At 53.2% G+C, this 19,007-nt stretch overlaps 2 protein-coding genes across 2 annotated transcripts in view; both read right to left on the bottom strand.

Moving 5' to 3' along the window:
- GNB1L (G protein subunit beta 1 like) overlaps positions 1–18,727 on the bottom strand; it is a 71,005-nt gene extending 52,278 nt beyond the window's left edge. The window contains exons 1-2 of the mRNA XM_017856652.1: positions 18,608–18,727; positions 18,231–18,327 (exon numbers count right to left, since the gene is read on the bottom strand). The gene's annotated coding sequence lies outside the window, so the exon portion shown is untranslated. The remainder of the gene's footprint in view (positions 1–18,230; positions 18,328–18,607) is intronic.
- On the bottom strand, positions 12,550–18,695 carry RTL10 (retrotransposon Gag like 10). The gene is made up of 3 exons (XM_017856651.1): positions 18,608–18,695; positions 18,231–18,327; positions 12,550–16,269 (listed from the first exon to the last, which is right to left on the bottom strand). Exon 3 carries the CDS (start codon positions 16,033–16,035, stop codon positions 15,016–15,018), a length of 1,020 nt encoding a protein of 339 aa, XP_017712140.1. The 5' UTR covers positions 16,036–16,269; positions 18,231–18,327; positions 18,608–18,695; the 3' UTR covers positions 12,550–15,015.
- Positions 18,728–19,007: the final 280 nt, after the last annotated feature.

Here is a 19,007-nt window from a genome sequence, read left to right as displayed (position 1 = left end):
CGAGACTCCGTCTCAAAAAAAAAAAAAAAAAAGAAAAGGGATATTAAGAAAATGAAAAGGCAATCTATATAGATGGGGAAAAATATTTTCAAATCATGTATCTGGCAAATATTTATATACCAAATATATAATTTTCAAAATCCACAAAGAAAACACACACACTCACAAAATAAAACATCTAAGAATGGGCAACAGATTTGAACAAATACTTCACCAAAGAAGATACGCAAATGGCAAATGAGGACATGAAAACATACTTAACATCTTTAGTCGCTAGGAAAATGTAAATTAAAACCACAGTAAAACGCCATTACATACTTATCAGAATGGTTAAAACAGAAAAGACTGACCATTCCACTTGCTGGAAAGCTTGTGAAGCAATTGAAACTCTCATACACTGCTGATGGGATTATAAAATGGTACAACCCCTTGGGAACAAAGTTTGGTTATTTCTTTAAAAACCAGTCCCATACTGGAGACAACCCAAATGCCCATCCACAGCAGAACAAACAGAGGTATACTGACACTTGGATATAGCCATCCTTGACAATGATAAAGTAGGAAGTGCTGATACATACTTTAATGTGAATAAATCTCAAAATAATCATGTCAGGTGAAAGAAGCCAGAAAAAGAGAGTAAATTCTGTGATTCTATTTATGCAAAATTCTGGGAGATAGAAACTGACCTATAGTGACAGAAAGCAGATTAGAGGGAACCTGGAGAAGAGAGGTGCAGGGAGGAGGAAGGGAGGGGCATGTAGAGAGGCAGGAAGAGACTTTAGGCTCAGTGGGTATGTTCGTTGTCTTGAGTGTGGGGATGGCGTCACAGACGCTGCACTTGTCAAACTGTCCACTTGAAATATGTGCAGTTTATTGCATACGCAATTTAATTGCACAATCAATTTTTGTGCTCATTAAAGGAAATGCAAGAGCAACTAAACAATCCAATTAAAAAGGCATAAAAGATTTGTCCAAACACTCCACCTAAAAAGACGTGCAAATAAGCACAAAAGGAAACTCAATATCATAGCCATTAGGGAAATGCAACTTAAACCCATAATGAAATACCACTACATACCTATTAGAGTGGCTAAAATTCAGGAAAAAACTGACAAAACCAACAAAACCAAGTGCTGGCAATACTGTGGAGCAACTGGAACCCTCTTACACTGTTGGTGAGAATGCAAAACAGTGTACACACTCTGGAAAACAGTATGGCAGCTTCTTACACATGCATGCATACATATATGTGTGTGTGTGTGTGTGTGTGTGTGTGTGTGTGTGTATTTTTTTTTTTTTCTTTTGAGACAGAGTCTTGCTCAGTCTCCAGGCTGGAGTGCAGTGGCATAATCTTAGCTCACTGCAACCTCCACCTCCCAGGTTCAAATGATTCCCCTGCCTCAGTCTCCCAGATAGCTAGATTACAGGCGAATACCACCACACCCAGCTAATTTTTGTATTTTTAGTAGAGATGGGGTTTCACCATGTTGGCCAGGATGGTCTTGATCTCATGACCTCGTGATCCACCTGCCTCAGCCTCCCAAAGTGCTGGGATTACAGGCATGAGCCACTGTGCCCAGCCCAGGTTCTTATAAAATTAAATATGCATTAACATGTTGCCCAACAATTCTACTCCTAGATATGTATTCTAGAGAAGTGAAAACTTATATGCAAACAAAAACCTGTACGTGAATGTTTATAGTGGCTATAACTAACCACCCAAAACAGAAATGTGAAACATATCATCTCCTAAAACAGAAAATAACCCAAATGACCATCTATGGATGAATGGAATACTATTCCGCAACAGAAAGGAGCAAACTATTGATAAATGCAACAATGTGGGTGAATCTCCAAAGAACTGAGTAAAAGGCTACATACCATTTATATGGCATTCTGGAAAAGGCAAAAGTATAGGTACAGAGGACAGATCAGTGGCTGGCATGGGTTCGGAGGAGGGGGAGGGGATCACTGTCAAAGGGCAGCAAAAGGTAGGGTTTTGAGAGAATGAACAGTTTTCTGTGTCCTGATTGGGGTGGTGTTGACATAGACAGGATTAGGACTCACTGTAAGTGCATACAATAATAAAGATAATAACAATAATACAGTAGTTCCCCCTTATCTAGGGGGGATGATGAATGATGATGATGAAAACTAGGGGTACTTTTCAAGACCCCCAGTGGATGTCTAACACCATGAATAGTTCTGAACCCTACATACACCATGTTTTTCCCTATAGTGTATATATATACCTATGGTAAAGTTTAATTTAAAAATTAGAACCAGGCACAGTGGCTCATGCCTCTAATCCCAGTACTTTGGGAGGCCAAGGCAGGAGGATCACCCGAGCCCAGGAGTTCAAGACCAGCCCTGTCTTGAACAAGGGAGACCCCGTCTCTGCAAAAAATAATTAGCTGGGGCCGGGTGCAATGGCTCACACCTGCAATCCCAGCACTTTGGGAGGCCGAGGCAGGCAGATCACCTGAGGTCAGTAGTTCAAGACCAGCCTGGCCAACATGGTGAAACCCTGTCTCTCGGACTAAAATACAAAAATTAGTCCAGGCATGGTGGCAGGTGCCTGTAATCCCACCTGCTCAGGAGGCTGAGACAGGAGAATCACCTGAACCCGGGAGGTGGAGGTTGCAGTGAGCCAAGATCGCACCACTGCACTCCAGCCTAGGCAACAGAGACTCTGTCTCAATAATAATAATAATTATTATTATTATTATTATTAGCTGGGTCTGCTGGTGCATGTCTGTAGTTTCCCAGCTACTCAGGAGGTTGAGGTGGGAGGATCACTTGAGCCTGTGGAGTTTGAGACTGCAGTGAGCTATGTTCACACCACTGCACTCCAGCCTAGGCAACAGAGCAAGACCTTGCCTCAAAAAAAAAAAAAAAAAAGTATACTATGATAAAAGTTATGTGAATGTGGTCTCTCTCTTACAATATCCTGTTGTGCTGTACTCACCTATTTTCAGACCACAATTGACCATGGGTAACTGAAACCCCAGCAAAACTGCAGATGAGCGGGGAGCTAGCATCATAATAAAATGCTCATGAGTCCACACTGAGGTAAGAAATACTAAATAAACAGATCTCCCAAACAGAAGAATTCCACTTTATGCAGACACTCTACCATCAAGGAGGAGTAGATAACTCCCAGCCCTTTAAGTGTGGGCTATGCAGTGACTCCCTTCCTAAGAGGATAGTACGGAAAGGAGGGAAGAAAAAGAGCCACTTTACAGCGGAAACATCTGACAGACACTGCCTCCGCCAGGTGATAATACTTATCAGCAGGGCTAGGTTATGCTGACCACACCTACCACTGACATGATAGAAAATCCAGGAATGGGCCAGGAGTGTGGCTCACACCTCTAATCCCAGCACTTTGGGAGGTTGAGGCGGGTGGATCACTTGAGGTCAGGAGTTCAAGGCCAGCCTGGCCAACATGGTGAAATGCTGTCTCTACTAAAAATACAAAAATTAGTCGGGTGTAGTGGCACATGCCTGTCATCCCAGCTACTGGGGAGGCTGAGGCAGGAGAATCACTTGAATCCAAAAGGCAGAGATTGAAGTGAGACGAGATTGCGCCATTGCATTTCAGCCTGGGCAAAGAAGCGAAACTCCATCTCAAAAAAAAAAAGAAAAAAAGAAAAAAGAAAAAGAAAATCCATCCACGAATGGCACTCAACCTTTGTGCTTTTTTTCCTAAAACCCATAACCTCAGTCTAATCATGAGAAGAACACAACAAATCCCGGTGGAGGAACATTTTACAAGAGCCTGACCAGGGCTCCTCACAACTTAAGGTTATCATCAACAAGGAAAGTCTAAGAAGTGGTCATAGCCAGAGGAGCCTGGGAAGACAGGAGAGCAAATGCAGTGTGGGGTTCTGGATGGGATTCTGCAACAGAAAAGGACATTAGGGCAAATTCAGGAACCCTGGATGAAGCCTGGACTTCAGTCACTAACAATGCATCGATCCTAGCTCATTAGTCATGTGCAGAGCAAGATGCTGACAGGAAAGAGGGCTCAGAAATGCCTCCGTGCACAAGGTTCACACTCAACCGCTGCTCTTGGCCACAGTCTCACAGGTAATGTTTCAAATAAAATATATTGTACAAGATTCTTGTGCTATTTTTTCTTGTGTTACAGTTAATGGTATTTAATTTACTACTAATGTACTATGAAACCTCAATTCCTGTTTAAAGTTTCTGGCTTCGGAATTAATTTCTATCTCTACTCAAGGTGACTTAAACAGACTTAATGAGCCCAGGCAACATAGCAAGATCCCCATCTCTACAAAAAAAAAAAAATTTTTTTTTTAATTGGCCAGTTATGGTGGTGCCTGCCAATAGTCCCAGCTATCTTGGTGGCTGAGGCAGGAGGATCGCTTGAGCCCAGAAGATTAAGGGTGCAGTGAGCTATGATCACACTACTGCACTCCAGCCTAGGCTAAAGAGACCTGTCTCTAAAATAAACAAACAGAAAACAGACTTGATGCCAATTTTACATGCTTCTCCCATCCAAATAATTTACCATCTTATTTTTGCCCTAATATAAATTCATCAACAGTGCCCCCTCGTACAAGCTAGTACTTATTCGGTTAAGCAAATGAGCTGATGACTTTTATGACCATCGTTACTTCCAGAAGGTGTCTTCTTTCTATGACAGTAGAGCAGCCAGCTGGGGAAAGAGCACTGACCTAACCACTGTTGCCCTTCTCCAGCCCAGCCCACCTAATTTCTCTATGAAGTAGCACAGCCATTCTAGCAGGAAGACGTTGAATTGGCTGGTCCTTCAGGCCAGCAAGAACATGAAGCCAAGGCCATGAGGCCTGAGGCAGGCACACAGGTGGCTGGTGAATGGGCTCCCTCCCACCTCCTGCTTATCCAGCACCTCCCAGGCTATGCCTGGAACCAGAAAGGCACTCCCTAGTCAGGCCTGTCCTGAGCAGAGACCTCAGTGTCATCCCCTGCCTTCCTGGTGAGGACAGACAGCAGTAAGGCCCAGAATCTCAGAACTGTCTCCTACAATCCAGCCTCAGCCGGCAACCTTGACCTCCCAAAAAGCCTCACACACTCCACTCCAAGAAGCTGCATCAGACACAGCGCCCTGGGCTGTCCAGGTCAGTTCACTGGCACACATCTCAGTGCTGCTGCTTCAAACCAGGAAACTGAGGTCTAGGCACACCCTTCCCCAACTCTGAAATGCAGGGAGATCAGTGGGGAGTCAGTGGCGGCAGTCAGAGACTAGCCCCCAACAACCCTTCTCAGTCACTGATGTTGTCTGCCCACCGAGGCCTCAGGGGCCAGGATTGTTTCCATGGCCTTGGCTCTTGGCCGGCCCAGTACGGGGGTGGGAGCAGCCTGGTGAGTGATGCCCAGGCCCCAAAGAGGTGGTCCTGCCATAAATAATGCCAAGGACACATCCCCCTCCAAGGGAGGCCAGACCTGCCAGGGAGGGCTGCATAAAAGCTGCACTCTAGCTGCAAACAGGAAGGGATGAGCCTGCTCAGATGGTGAGGTCCCTATCCTGTTACCTGCCACTCATGGCCACAAAGGACCAGACACCCTCCCTGGGCCAAGGAAAACATGCTGCACCTCCCTGTTTGGACCCACGGCTACCAGGGCCAGCTACTGGAGATACCAGGACTCTGCTGGTGTCACCTGGCCTGGGAAGGACCTGAGCAGCTCAAGCTGGCCACACACCAGCCACAGCCCTGGCCATGGCCCCCACCTGCCCACGCCCACTGCAGCCAGCTCCCTGTCCTGAGCGCGGGAAACAGGTCTGCCAACACTAACTCAAACTTCACAAAGAAACCATTTCTGGAATGGGGCTCCGTTTGGCGATTCGGAGTCAAAGGCGCACTTCATAGCTCCTTTCCAAATCCCGTGCATTGTCAGGCCCGGTTCCCCTTTGAAGCCTCGCTGAGTGATTGAAGCGTCTACTTTCTGAGGGGCAGATAGCACCGGGCTGGTAATCTGACTCTAAGCCACGGGATAAAGGTAGTTTGTTTCCTCTCAGCCCGTCTGTCAACACCTCCTCAGTAATTAGCCCTAATTATTACAGAGGGCCAGCCTCCCATTCGGTTATTAAATCAGAAATAGTATCACGGCTGGGCATCTGTCAACGCCCCGACTGGCGACCTTCGATTCATTGAATCCTCTGTCAGTATCCGCCTTCGGAAGCGCCCAGGCGGGCAGGGAGGCAACGGCTTCAAAGATGCAGATCCCAGGAAGAATTCCAGGGAGGCAGGGAGGCAGGGAGGGCTGGTGCCCAGCAGCCTGATGGCGAGGGGAAGCCAGGCACCGCCCCCTGGGCAGCAATACACAACCCAACCCCAGCCATTTCCCACCTCCCAGGGCTGACCCATGTCAGTCTCTCTGTGGCGGGGAAAAAGGTATGCCCCCAAGAACTCCTTCCCTTGGAAAAGAAAGCACCTCCAGGCCTGCGTCAGGCACATCCGTCTCAGGGAGTGGCCTTGACTGACAGCTTTGGCCTGAGGCCCAGCAAAGCCCTGCACCATTTCAGTGCAGAAAGGGGAATCCGAGCCCTGGCTGCCCAGAGCACTGGAAAGCTGGCAAATCTGCAAAGCAGAACTCAGATTCCAGCCGTAGACACGATTTCCACAGTGGAGCCAAGAGTGCTTCAGTTCTGTAGGTCCCGAGGAAGGACAGCCATCCGTCTCCCTTCTGGGTCTGGGTCTCTTCTGCATCCTAGAGAAATGGCCACATGCTCTGCCACAAGGACCTTCTGCTCTGGCAAAACACCTCCACCCTGCTCCCCCAGGGAATGGCTGCCCACCAGCAAGATTCACAGCCTCAGGCCAGGGGCCGGCGCTGACCTCACCTCACTTGGGGCAGTGGCCCACATCCCCTAGGGCTGGCCACTAGCACTTCTCCAAAGGCTGAGACGCACAGTGCCCCACCCGGGGCTCCTGGCCTGCAGTGAGCCAGGTGGGGCCCAGCATGGTGCCTACACGCTGAAGCCCACCAGGTCTGTGGTGCCCCTTCCAGATAGGCCCTGCATGTGAGGGAGGGTCCCAGAGATCAGTCACTTGTGCTGGGGACACGGCCCAAGGGGCGTGATTCGTTCCCGAGCAGAGGCAAGCAAGTTCCTCTCAACAGCCCACTGCAGCCTGTTCTCCCCAAGGCACTGCCAGTGACTGCTGGGTGCTCTGCCAACACTTTGGGTCCTCGTGGCCACCAACCACCACGCTGGCAGGGCCAGGCCCCACTCGGCAGGGGGAGTGGGCCTCATGGAAACAAGGACATGGGTTAGTTTTCTTCCTTGGGGATGCCTGGAAGCCTCATGGCTGAAGCATGAGTGACCTGCTGGCCGGCCCCACAGTCAGCAGAGGCGCCAGGCAGATGCTGAGGCTGCAAGTCAGACTTCTCCTTCGCACTGGGATACGCGCTGCCTCAGCTGAGCCAAGAGGAAATGCCAGAGTGAGGAGCCACCAGGCTGCAGAGGCAGGCAGGATGGGCAGGCAGGGTCTCTCTGTGAGCAGGCATCTCTCTGTGGCTGGGGATGTCCGTCGCCCCAGGAGCAGGTCCCAGGAGCCTGGCAAGATGGCAGGAAGGAAGCCTGACTCGGGCATTTTTAGCCAGCCTGCCCTAGGCACTTACGGGCAGAGGCAGGAACCCAGCCAGCAGAGGGCACCGGCCTTTTTGCCCCGGGTGAACACACGGAAAAGCTTGCTGCTTTACAGGAAGCATGATATTCCCGTGCACCAGTCCGGCCTCTGCTCAGAGGCCTGGTTCATGTAGGCCAGCTGCCGGTCCCATCAGGGAGAGAGACAACACTCACAGAGGGTGGATGGGGACAAATCCCCTGGGGCTGGTGCCCCTGAACTAGCGGATGGGGACGTGCCCTGGGAACTTGGTCGGAGTTGGAGGAGGGTGCCTAAGCACGCTGGGGCTGACACTTTCTGACAGGGACTTGCCTGTGTGGCTCCTCCTGTGGTAGAGGCCACCTTGGGTGGAAAGGGGAGGTCCCCTAACACACACAGGTGATGGTGTGGCCAGGTGTATGTCTCATCAACTCCTGACCACCCAGCTGTGTGCAGTCAACTGTGCACATGCTTACACATGCATGCCAGCAATGTGCTTGCCACACCCACATCCACAGACATGCGAATGAGGACAGAGGCCAGCCTCCCACTCACTCTGCCCTGTGGGTACTACATGTGGACCCCTCACTGAGGGGCCCCCCATGCACAGCCTGTGATGAAGAGTCCTAGCTCCACAACCCACAAACACTCTCCAGTCCCCTGCACTGTTCAGACACACAGGTAAGGTGGGCAGCGCAGGCACAGCAGGGGGCAGGGGAGTCAGATGTCCTCTGCACCCAGCTGGCAGCCCCGCCAATGGGGACACAGAAGAATGTGGCAAGTGCATGAGCACCCACCACCCACAGGCCTCAGCCCCGTGACGGGGGGTCCGTGAGGCCAGGAGGAAAGGAGCAGGCCAATGAGAGCACCCCACAGGCCTGGGCTCTTCCCTGGCCAGCCCCCACCCACCACGTCCCTGTAACAGAGATGATGTAGCCCAAAGAAAAACTAAGGGAGCAACGGGCCCTGCCATCCTGGAGAGGCTGTGCAGTGACACGGCACCCCCAAAGGCCTGCACCAGGAGAGTGTGAGCACTGCTGGGGCTAGGCAAAGTCCACGACACCATCATCTCTGCCTCTGCATTTGTGATCCAATGTGTTTTCAAACTTGCCAAGACAACTGGAAGAATGGGGGCATGGAGGGCTTCCCTATGAGATAATCAAGACTTAAAAGCTAGAATAACTAGTAAGGGACAGATCAGACCAGAGAGCAGGCAGGTAGGCCAGGCACGGCCCATGGGTGGCTGTGGCCAGGCTGAGTTGCTGCAGCCAGCAGCTGATGCTGAGGCAGGCTGGTGCCCTATGGAAAAAGGTGAAATGGGATCCCCTGTCGGTCAGGACATAATAGGTTATGCTGTGGAAAACACAAGCCCCAAACTCAGTGGCTTCACACATCAAAAATTTATTTCTTGCTCATATTACATGTGCATCGCGGTCGGCAGAGGGGCTCTGCTCATCACAGGCTCTCGAGGATGACAGCAGACCCCTCCCTTCCGCCAGTTACACTTACAGGTGGACTCAAGGTTGAATGTCAAAGGCAGAAAGTTATAACCTGGGAATACAGGATAATGCCTTTGTACCCCCAGGCAGGGAAAGATTTCTTAAGTGAGAAACAGAGTCCCATACAGCACAACTGGGCACTGCCCACCCAAGAGCCAAGGCTTGGCCATCCCCACTCCTCAGTATGGGCCCCAGAACCCAGGGCCTGGGGGACTCTGCACATAGGCATGTGGAGACCATGGAAGCCTGACCAAGACAGCGCTGCCAGGAACAGCAAAGACAAAACCAGAGAAGCCTATCTGGGGCACTGCTGTGGGCGGAACTATGTCCCTTCAATATCCTCAAGTTCGAGTCCTAACCCCTAGTACTTACATTTGAAGACAGGGTCTTTATTTTTTTTATTTTTTGAGACCAAGTCTCGCTCTGTCACCCAGGCTGGAGTGCAGTGGCGCGATCTCGTCTCACTGCAAGCTCCACCTCCCGGGTTCATGCCATTCTCCTGCCTCAGCCTCCCGAGTAGCTGGGACTACAGGCGCCCGCCACCACACCTGGCTAATTTTTTTTTTCTTTTTGTATTTTTAGTAGAGACGGGGTTTCACCGTGTTAGCCAGGACGGTCTCGATCTCCTGACCTTGTGATCCGCCCGCCTCGGCTTCCCAAAGTGCTGGGATTACAGTGAAGACGGGGTCTTTAAAGAGGTGATTCAGGGTTAAATGAGGTCATGAGGGTGGGCCCTGATCCAATAGACTAGTGACCTTATGGGCAACTAGGACACAGACACAGGCAGGGACATGGCAAGAAGGTGGCTATCTGCAGGCCAAGGAGCGAGGCCTCAGGAGAAACCAACCCTGCCCACACCTTGATCTCAGGCTTCTGGCTCCAGAATCATGAGGAAATGTCTGTTGTTTAAGCCCCCCAGCTAAAAAAGCTGGGGTTGTCCTTTGTTGGGCAGCCCCAGCAGACAAACAGGTATGTTGCCCTGGGATGGATGCAGGCCCCTCCCATCCTCCCATCCTCAGCAGCACCAACCAGCCCCACGCTGGGTGGCTGCTCGTACTTCTCCATAATGAGCAACCCAGCCCACAGGATGATCAGCTGCTCCCATCCTATGGAACTCAGGTGTGGCTCTGTGGCTTCCTCTGGCCAGGGAAATGGAAGTGGGGTGACACACATTACTTGTGGCCTGCTGTGGCCTTTCCCCTGCCTCAGTGAGCATGGAGAAATACGTCCAGGTAGGCTCTCGTCAGCACAGTTCTGGCAGGCCCCAGCCATGTTGGCACACAGGTTTGAGCAAGAAATAAGCAGAGCCAACTGTAACGGCGCTGTTGGAGATCTTTGTTACTGTGGCACAATCTGGCTCATGCTGACTGATCCTACAGGGTAACAGCTTTATTTGCCTTGCCCCTTTATTGCTGGATCTTTGGGCTTTTCCAGCTCTGCTGTTAAAAAAATAGTGACACCCATGCGGTGGATGTCAGAGGTCCCAGACCCCAGCCAAGGCACTGTGTGGGCACCATTCTCATTCAACCCTACTACCCACCCCATGAGGAAAAACTGTGTCACAGCTCAAAAAGGTCAGGGAAGGACCCTCAGCTTGTGAAGGGAGGGGAGAAGGCAAGGCCACCCTCCAGTCCCTGTTTTTTTTTTTTTTTTTTTTTTTTGAGACAGAGTCTTGTTCTGTCGCCCAGGCTGGAGCGCAGTGGCTGGATCTCAGCTCACTGCAAGCTCCGCCTCCCGGGTTTATGCCATTCTCCTGCCTCAGGCTCCCGAGCAGCTGGGACTACAGGCGCCCGCCACCTCGCCCGGCTAGTTTTTATTTTTTAGTACAGACGGGGTTTCACCGTGTTAGCCAGGATGGTCTCGATCTCCTGACCTCGTGATCCGCCCGTCTCGGCCTCCCAAAGTGCTGGGATTACAGGCTTGAGCCACCGCGCCCAGCCTCCAGTCCCTGTTCTAAACCCCCATGTAGTGCCACCAAATCATGACTATCCCTGACAAGAGTCTTCATGCACCGAGTAAGTAGTCACAGCATGTGTGTGCCTAGAATAGTTATGTGGTCAAATTGTAATACTGTATGCTCCCACCAATAGTATGAGAAGGCCCACTTCTCCATACCTCCACAACTCTGGGCATCTAAAACTTTTAAAATCCTGGAATCACAGGCAAAAAAAAATTCACCCATATTTCCATCTAGTCCTTTTATAATTTTAACACTGAAATCTTTAATCTGGAATATATACTGGCATAAAGAGTGAGGCACGTACATGGCTTTACTATTTTCCAGAGGGCCAACTGCTTTTACTGAATAATCCATTTTACCCTCATTAATTGGAAACACCTCTAGCATGTACTATATTTCCATATTTATTCAGCCCTGTTTCAAAGTTCTCTATTCTCTGCTCATCTGTCCACAACATCTAAGTGCTTTAACTATTGTGGCTTTATAAAATATTCCAATATCCCATAGGACCTTATCCTTAGGACTTCCTATTTTAAAGTTTTCCTTGGAGACAGGTACTTTAAACATCTCAGAGGACCCATCATATCCCATCTTCAGGAAATAAAACCTCTGGGTATTTCCAAGGGAAGTGAGGGACAGACACCATGATTGGAAAGCAGAGCCAGCACCATGGCCTGTCCCTGAGCACGTCCAGCAAACCCTGCCAGGCTCTGTGGCTCCTGAGCACCTGCCTTCGGGTCTGCCAGTGTGTGGTGGCCAGGAGAGAAAAAACAATCCAGGGAGAGTGCCTCCTCTCCTGGCCCTTGGTGCGCCTCCTTCCCCAAGGAGCAGGAAAGCAGCTTGGTCATCATGTCTGAAAGCAGGTGCTGCAGCGGCTGGCAACAAAGCCACTCTGAAAGGGGCTGTGTGCACTGCCTGTCTAGAAGGCTGTGCCAGAGTCCATCCTTGCCTCCACCCTACCTGTGCAGGAAACCTGGACATCACCACTTCGAGACCCTGCCTCCCTTTCTGGGGAGAGCCCAACCACAATAAACAGGACCCGGTTTTTTTTTTTTTTTTTTTTTTTTTTTGAGACGGAGTCTCGCTCTGTCGCCCGGACTGGAGTGCAGTGGCTGGATCTCAGCTCACTGCAAGCTCCGCCTCCCGGGTTTACGCCATTCTCCTGCCTCAGCCTCCCGAGTAGCTGGGACTACAGCCGCCCGCCACCACGCCCGGCTAGTTTTTTGTATTTTTTTTTAGTAGAGACAGGGTTTCACCTTGCTAGCCAGGATGGTCTTGATCTCCTGACCTCGTGATCCGCCCGTCTCGGCCTCCCAAAGTGCTGAGATTACAGGCTTGAGCCACCGCGACCGGCCTAACAGGACCCGTTTCAATTAAAAACCAGGTCACCTGAACTCTCCCATGGACTCTCACGCCTGCCCTGGTGGATGCTGCGTGACTGGCCTGCAGACACATGGCAGACCGTAACTCACTCATGCCCAGAAGTTGCCTGGGTCCCAAGGGCAGAAAAGGCCCAAAGCCCCAGTGGGACAGGGTTCAGAAGAGAAGGCACCAATCTCAAGCTGAAGGATCCACTTCAGGTCCTCTAAAGGGAGATGGGGAAGGTGGCCTGTCCAGAAGCCTGTGGGACAGGGTAAGGTCAGCTGGGTGACTAGGCTGTCCATCCTAGAGAGCAACTCTGGGTTCTACTGCCAGACCCACAGGCAATCCAGGCCACAGTGCACCGGAGGCAGGCATCGGGGAGCAGTCTGATCCGACCCACAAAAGGGTGACTGGGGCCTGAGCCATCAGACGGAGGGCAGCTGTGTGACCTGGCACAGAAGCATGGGGCTGGGCCAGGATGTCCAGGGACTTCCCACATCTGACCAGAATCAAGACTGAACATGGGTTTCTCCTGCCAGCTCCCTTGCTTTGCTACCAGGGCTATACCCACTTTCTAAAACTAGCTTCCCACCTATTTCCAAGGTTTCCAATTGTTTTAATCTACAAGGTATCTGTGCCCTGAAATAACTCACACATAAAACCACCTGAACCCAGAGCCTTTTTTAGTGATAGTTACCATAAAATAATCCCAACAATTTCTATTTTTCTAAATAAGTGTTTTTTGTGTGTGTGAGATAGAGTTGCACTCTTAATTGCCCAGGCTGGAGTGTAATGGCATGATCTTGACTCATTGCAACCTCTGCCTCCTGGGTTCAAGCGATTCTCCTGCCTCAGTCTCCCAAGCAGCTGAGATTACAGGCATGCACCACCACACTTGGCTAATTTTGTATTTTTTGTAGAGATAGGTTTCTCCATGTTGGTCAGGCTGGTCTTGAACTCCTGACCTCAGGTGATCCACCCACCTCGGCCTCCCAAAGTGCTGGGATTACAGGTATGAGCCACTGCTCCCAGCTAGTTTCTGAGTAAGTTTAACCAGATACTTGCTAATTAGTTTTTCCTAAAATAGTTGGCTGTATTTCCAATGCACATTTCTGCTTTTTCTTCCAACTTTTCAGGAAGGTGTTTTGTTGTTTTCACAACTGTAAAACTGAAAGGGACTTGAACTTCTTGTCCAAGCACCAGAGTGGAACACACTGCACACACTGGGCGGCTGTACCTGCCCATCCTGTGGTAAACGGCTCCAGGGGCTTCCAAGCTCAGCTTCCACTAGAAAACCCCTCCTTGTGTGGAACAGGTCTTTCTTCATTCCAACCCTCCGGGCCTGGGGCCTCACAGCTCTGGACTGCTGCCTGGTCCTCACTTCACCTACAGCTCAGAAGTCAGTTCTCCACCTGCAGAGCCACCCACCCCCACCTACTCAGCCCCAGCTCCTTCGATCAGACCCTTGGACCCTCAAAGCCCCTGCTAGAAACCACACCTGCAACGTTGACCTGGAATGCTCAAGGCCAGGCCTCTGGTCCTGAGAGAATGGGAAACTGCTGGTAGGCAGCCACTGCACCACAGGCTCAGCCAGTAATCCAACACATGTTTAATGAGCACCAATTGTGTACCAGGCCACAGAGCTGACTAAGACAGAGCCCCTGTCCTGGAGGGTCACAGTCCGCCAGGAGGGAGATCCGAGTCATTTACATCACTGGGGCTTAAGTGCTGAATCGACGATGCATGCGAGTACGGAGGGTGCAGGGGACAGCAGCACAGCAGCGGGGAAGAGGAGCCTGCTTCAGAACACCAGGCCCGACTACTACAGCGTTAACACACAAAGGGGGAATGCCTACAGCTGAGCCTGGCAAGGGACTTGCATCCTATCTTCCTGCATCCAAACCTCCCAGTTGCCCAGGACTACTGGTAAACAAACCCACAGGAAACATCATTCTGTGCCAAGATGCTATCCCACTCATCCAGCAGAATCAAAGTGACCACTTCCTCCAGGCAGCCTTCCTCACATTCCAGCTGGGACAGAAATCGCAAGGAGCAGAGAGGGTAGGGTTAGGGGGACAGACACAGAAACCCCATTCAGGAACCAGGTCCCAACAGGACAGACGTGGCAGACCCAGTTCAGTCCCAGCCAGTGTGGAAGACACCAAGGGGGGTGTTTTATGGGGGTGGAGGTGACAAAGATGATGCAAGTATCTGCTGAGAGTTGACCTACAAAACGACCCCCTTGTGGGAGCAGGCCTGGGTGAGACAGCACTTCCAGGAGATGGGCAGGGATGCAGCCGAGAGCCAGCAGGAGCAGGGAAAGGGAACAGGGTGGAGGTCAAGCTCTGCTGGAGTAGGGGGAGCTGGTTCTGCTCAGTGCAGAGTCCAAAACAAGAGCATCTTGCCCAGCTATGGGGTCTGAAGTCATCTGGGGACTCCACTCTGCTCTGACTGGGGACTATGGGGCTCCCGAGCCACACAGGCCACTTCATCACGAGGGGCACCATTGTTCCCGCCTGGGCTGTGCTCAGAACCCAGGAGAAAGTGGTGGCTCTCCTGGGGTCTCCAGGGCCTCCACCACCTACTGTGGGGTACCTAAGGACACCTCCTGGTCTCCCTCTATCTCCAAAACCTCCTCCTCTGTTTTCTGGGGTTTTGGATCCCCTGGATGAGCGGGGTCTGGTCTCTGGGCAGGATTAGCTGACTCCGACAGTCCAGGTTCAGGTGTGGGGGCTGCCTCCTCTGGCTGGGAAGAGGCTGGTTCCACAGGACCAGGCTTGGAGCTACATGCAGAACTGGGCAGGACTGGGGGCTCCTTGGGCCCAGGAGTGCTCTCCTTGGTCAGCTGCTGCTCGAGCGGAGCACTTCTGGATATAGAGTTGGACCCAGACACAGCAGGGGTGGCCATGGCGGCTGGTAAAGACCTGGGGGCAGTACCCATGTCGAGTGCCAGGCCCTCTAGGAACCTAGCTAAGTATTGCCTCACCACAGGCAGCTGGCTGGAGGCCAGGGGCAGGGGACAGGGAACCACGGCATGGTACTCAGCAAAACTGTTCGGGTCTTGAACAACTTCCTTGAGATCCTGGCAGAAGAGCTCGTAATCGTCAGGCAGGGGCAGGTCCCCATCAAGGTAGGGGGCTGCCCAGGCCCGGGCTCGGCCTGTCAGGCGCCTGAGGATCTCGCAGACACAGCTGATGTTGTCCTGATAGTGCTCGAAGCGGAAGGACATGTAATCTCCCAGTTGGGCCAAGAAGCGGTCCAGTAGCCACGGGGAGCCATCAAAGGTGCCTGGGTCTGAGCCTGGCACCCAGCAGAAGTCCACCCTGCGGGGTCGGGAGCTGGGCAAGCACCCAGCTAGAGGACCCCCTTCTGCAGGTTTACCGCCACGAGCGCCACTAGCTGTGCTCTTCTGTTCCACGGTTGTTCGCACACACACGGGGTCCCCGCAGCAGGGCCGCTCAATCCAGGGATCCACAAGGGGGGTGTATGCCACCCCAGGAGACGCCTGGTCCATCTGCTGCCATGGGTGTGCGTTGGCATAATTGGTAGCTGCCCAGATGGGAATGCGAGGGCCCTGCTGACGGCACCGGCCACGAGGCATGCTGGGAGCAGAGGGCAGAAGAAAGGAGAGCCAGCACTGCGGGGGGGCGGGAGGTGGGGCGGTGTGGACAGACGTGGCTTGCACGACACAACAGGACAGGGATGGCTGAACGGGGTGTGGTAGACCTGCACTGGTCCAGGCAAGTGCTGAGGATCAGGGAGCTGACAGCTGCAGCCTCAGGAGAGCTGAGAAGAGCTGAGGGACTGTCAGTCGCAGGCCATCATCCGAGGCAATCTGTCCAAAGACAAGGTGAGGAAGAGCAGGAACTAGGCCTAACCATCACCCACTGAACTGGTGGGAAGAGGCAGCAAGCGGGCAACCCTCTGGTACCCAACTAGGAGCTCTGAGTGGAAGGGGGTGCCCAGGGGGCTGGCCTGGGAGGTCTGAGAAGGTGGGCAAATGCTGCCTATGACATTGCAAGGGCAAGGTAGAATGACAGACGCTGTCAATTTCAGAAGAAAAGGGGCCAGATCAGAACTGTCAGGGAATTTCAGGATAGCAATAATAGCAACCTTTCACTGAGTGTCCCATTTGCGCCACCTCCCCCACATGAAGTTGGTACTAGTATTGTCTTTGGGGCACACAGTGGTGAAGTAACTTGTCTGCAGTCACACACCAACCCATAAGTGGTGGAAGCAGCAGAAACTGGCTGGAGAGATCACAGGCTTAACCACTATACAGCACGCATATTATAAACTATGTTTGTCTGCTGAGTAGGCTCTAGCCACCCCCAAAACTCTGAACAATGCACAGACCGTCATTAGGCTCTTTTACATCCCAGCACCAGGCACACAGCAGGTCCTACCTGCATCCCCGACAGCAGCAGTGAGCCTGCTATTATTATCTGCTCCCTCCTGACCCCACATGCTTTCCAAATTCACCTCTCACAACTGAGTGCCACCTGCAGGCAATGCCACCCCCACCCCCAAACACCACCTTTCCACAGTCCCCATCCCAGCCACAGCAGAGTATCCCAGCCCCCCACTGTAAAATCCTGGAACCCCACTTGCTGTGTCTGCTCCTGCAACTCCAGTCACTTGTGCCCAGGGTCTGGGGAGTCCCAGTCTGATGGCTGGACCTGCCCCTCCTTCTCCATGCAGCAGTTACCTAGGAAGCTCCACAGCCAGCAGCCAGTTCTATTCCAGTGCAAGGAGTCCTCCCCTGGGGCTCTCACACTCTCCAGCCTAACTCTATCCAGCCCCCTCCCCAGTCTCTATGCAAACGGAGGCCCACTCACGACCTCCATGAAACTCTCTGCTTCACCCCGCACACAAACTCCACTGGCTCACTGGGAGCACAAGGCCTGCACACACCTTCATCCCAGATCTCCCATTCGCTGGTCATTCCCCCTCAGGGTGAGTTCCTCCAAGGACCTCCCAGGGTGGCCTGCAGCACTAGAACCTGCCAGGGCCACTGGCCCTACCTCCACCACCCAAACACTCTGGAACCCCTCAGTTCTCACCCCCCTCTGGGGGGGTCTTTACCTGAAAGCCCAGCCCATGACCCTGGCTTCACATCTTACTGCAGGATTATACTAAGGCCTGAGGGCAGCAAACCCACAGGACAGCACGTGAGTCCAGTACAATGAGCTCTAAAAAACCAGTAACAGGCCCGATCCAGGGCCCAGCTCCTACCACCAGCCAAGGTTAGGTATCCAGGTTGCCCACAATGACCACACCCCATGCCCAGGAGTCACAGTGTGCTACCCAGATCTCTGCCTTCCCAGTCCCCCACCATGCCCACTCACCTGCGCACCTGTGTCCCCTGCAGTCTGGGAGAAGGCTTCCCTGCACCAGCCAGCCAGGCGTGCTTAGGACCTAAGCCTTCCTAACCCTGGGCCCCACTCTCACCATTTTGAGAACCTTAGCACTCCCACGCCTATCAGTCTGTTGTTCCCCCTACTTTTCTCCCCACACTGCCTGGCACAGAAGACTTTCGGCCCTTCTGGACTGGTCAGCACTATCCTAAAGGGGCAGGTACCACGGCGCATGTGTATTTGCGCCCACAAGGCCAAAGGCAGCACCTGGAACGCTGGGACGTTCTCTGCTCTGGGGAGACCCAGGGGCCCCAAGAACAAAACCCGCCCAAAGCCTTAAAGCAAGCTGAGTGCAGACGACTGCACCGCCCGCCCCCCAGCAACCGCCATGCAGGAAATACGAGCTCACAAGGCCCACGGCAATAAGAAGCCCACCCACCTGCGGCTACGCGAAGCGCCCGCGAAGAGGGTCCAGGGATCCGTAGCTAGAGACCGGGCGACGGGCCTCCCTCCGAGGACGAGAGTCCAAGCGCCACCTAGAAAGTGGAGAACGAGATCGGCCGCCGTAAGGCCAGGCAAGGCGCGGACGCGACCTCCCGAGACTGCGAGAATGGCCAGAATGTCTTCAGGTACCCCCACAAACCCCGGCGCGGACCGAGAAACTGAGGCCCGCAGACCGAAGACACTGCGACCCAGGCTGGGGCTCCGAGTGCCCCTCCGCGGATCAGAAGTCGGGAAAAGACGGAGGGGCACAGCTCCAGGCCCGCGCGCACAGAGTTCCAAGCCGGCCGCCTGCGCTCCCGCCTCCACACTGACCCTCCTGGGGCAGTCGCCTACGCCTGCTCCAAGCAGCGCCGTGCGGCGTCCAGCGCCCGATTACGCAGCGCAGCCACGCCCCCAGCGTGCGCGCGACCGCCGTGTACGGCCCCGCGCATGCTCCAGGCTCGCCCCACGCGCACCTCCCAGCCAGGCCGCGCGCGCGCGCGCGCTCAGCCCGCCGCGCCTGCGCTGTGTACCGTGTGGCCGATGCCTCGCGGGCGCTCCCGGTCCCTGCTGGCGCGGTAGCGCCGCGCGGTGCGTGATGGGAGAGCGCGCCCATTCCCACGCCGCGCCAAGTGCCACGGGAGCAGGTGGGGCCGCGTGTACAGGCGCCGGGCGGTTGGGCCAAAGGTACCTCTCATGATCCCCAGCGGGCGGTGCCCGGCGGTCCCTCAGA

This window comes from Rhinopithecus bieti, unplaced genomic scaffold (assembly GCF_001698545.2).
Source record: "Rhinopithecus bieti isolate Rb0 unplaced genomic scaffold, ASM169854v2 scaffold_44745, whole genome shotgun sequence".
Lineage (NCBI taxonomy): Eukaryota > Metazoa > Chordata > Mammalia > Primates > Cercopithecidae > Rhinopithecus > Rhinopithecus bieti.
Note: the sequence above shows the minus strand (reverse complement) of the source record. Positions and strands in the feature narration are given on the sequence as shown.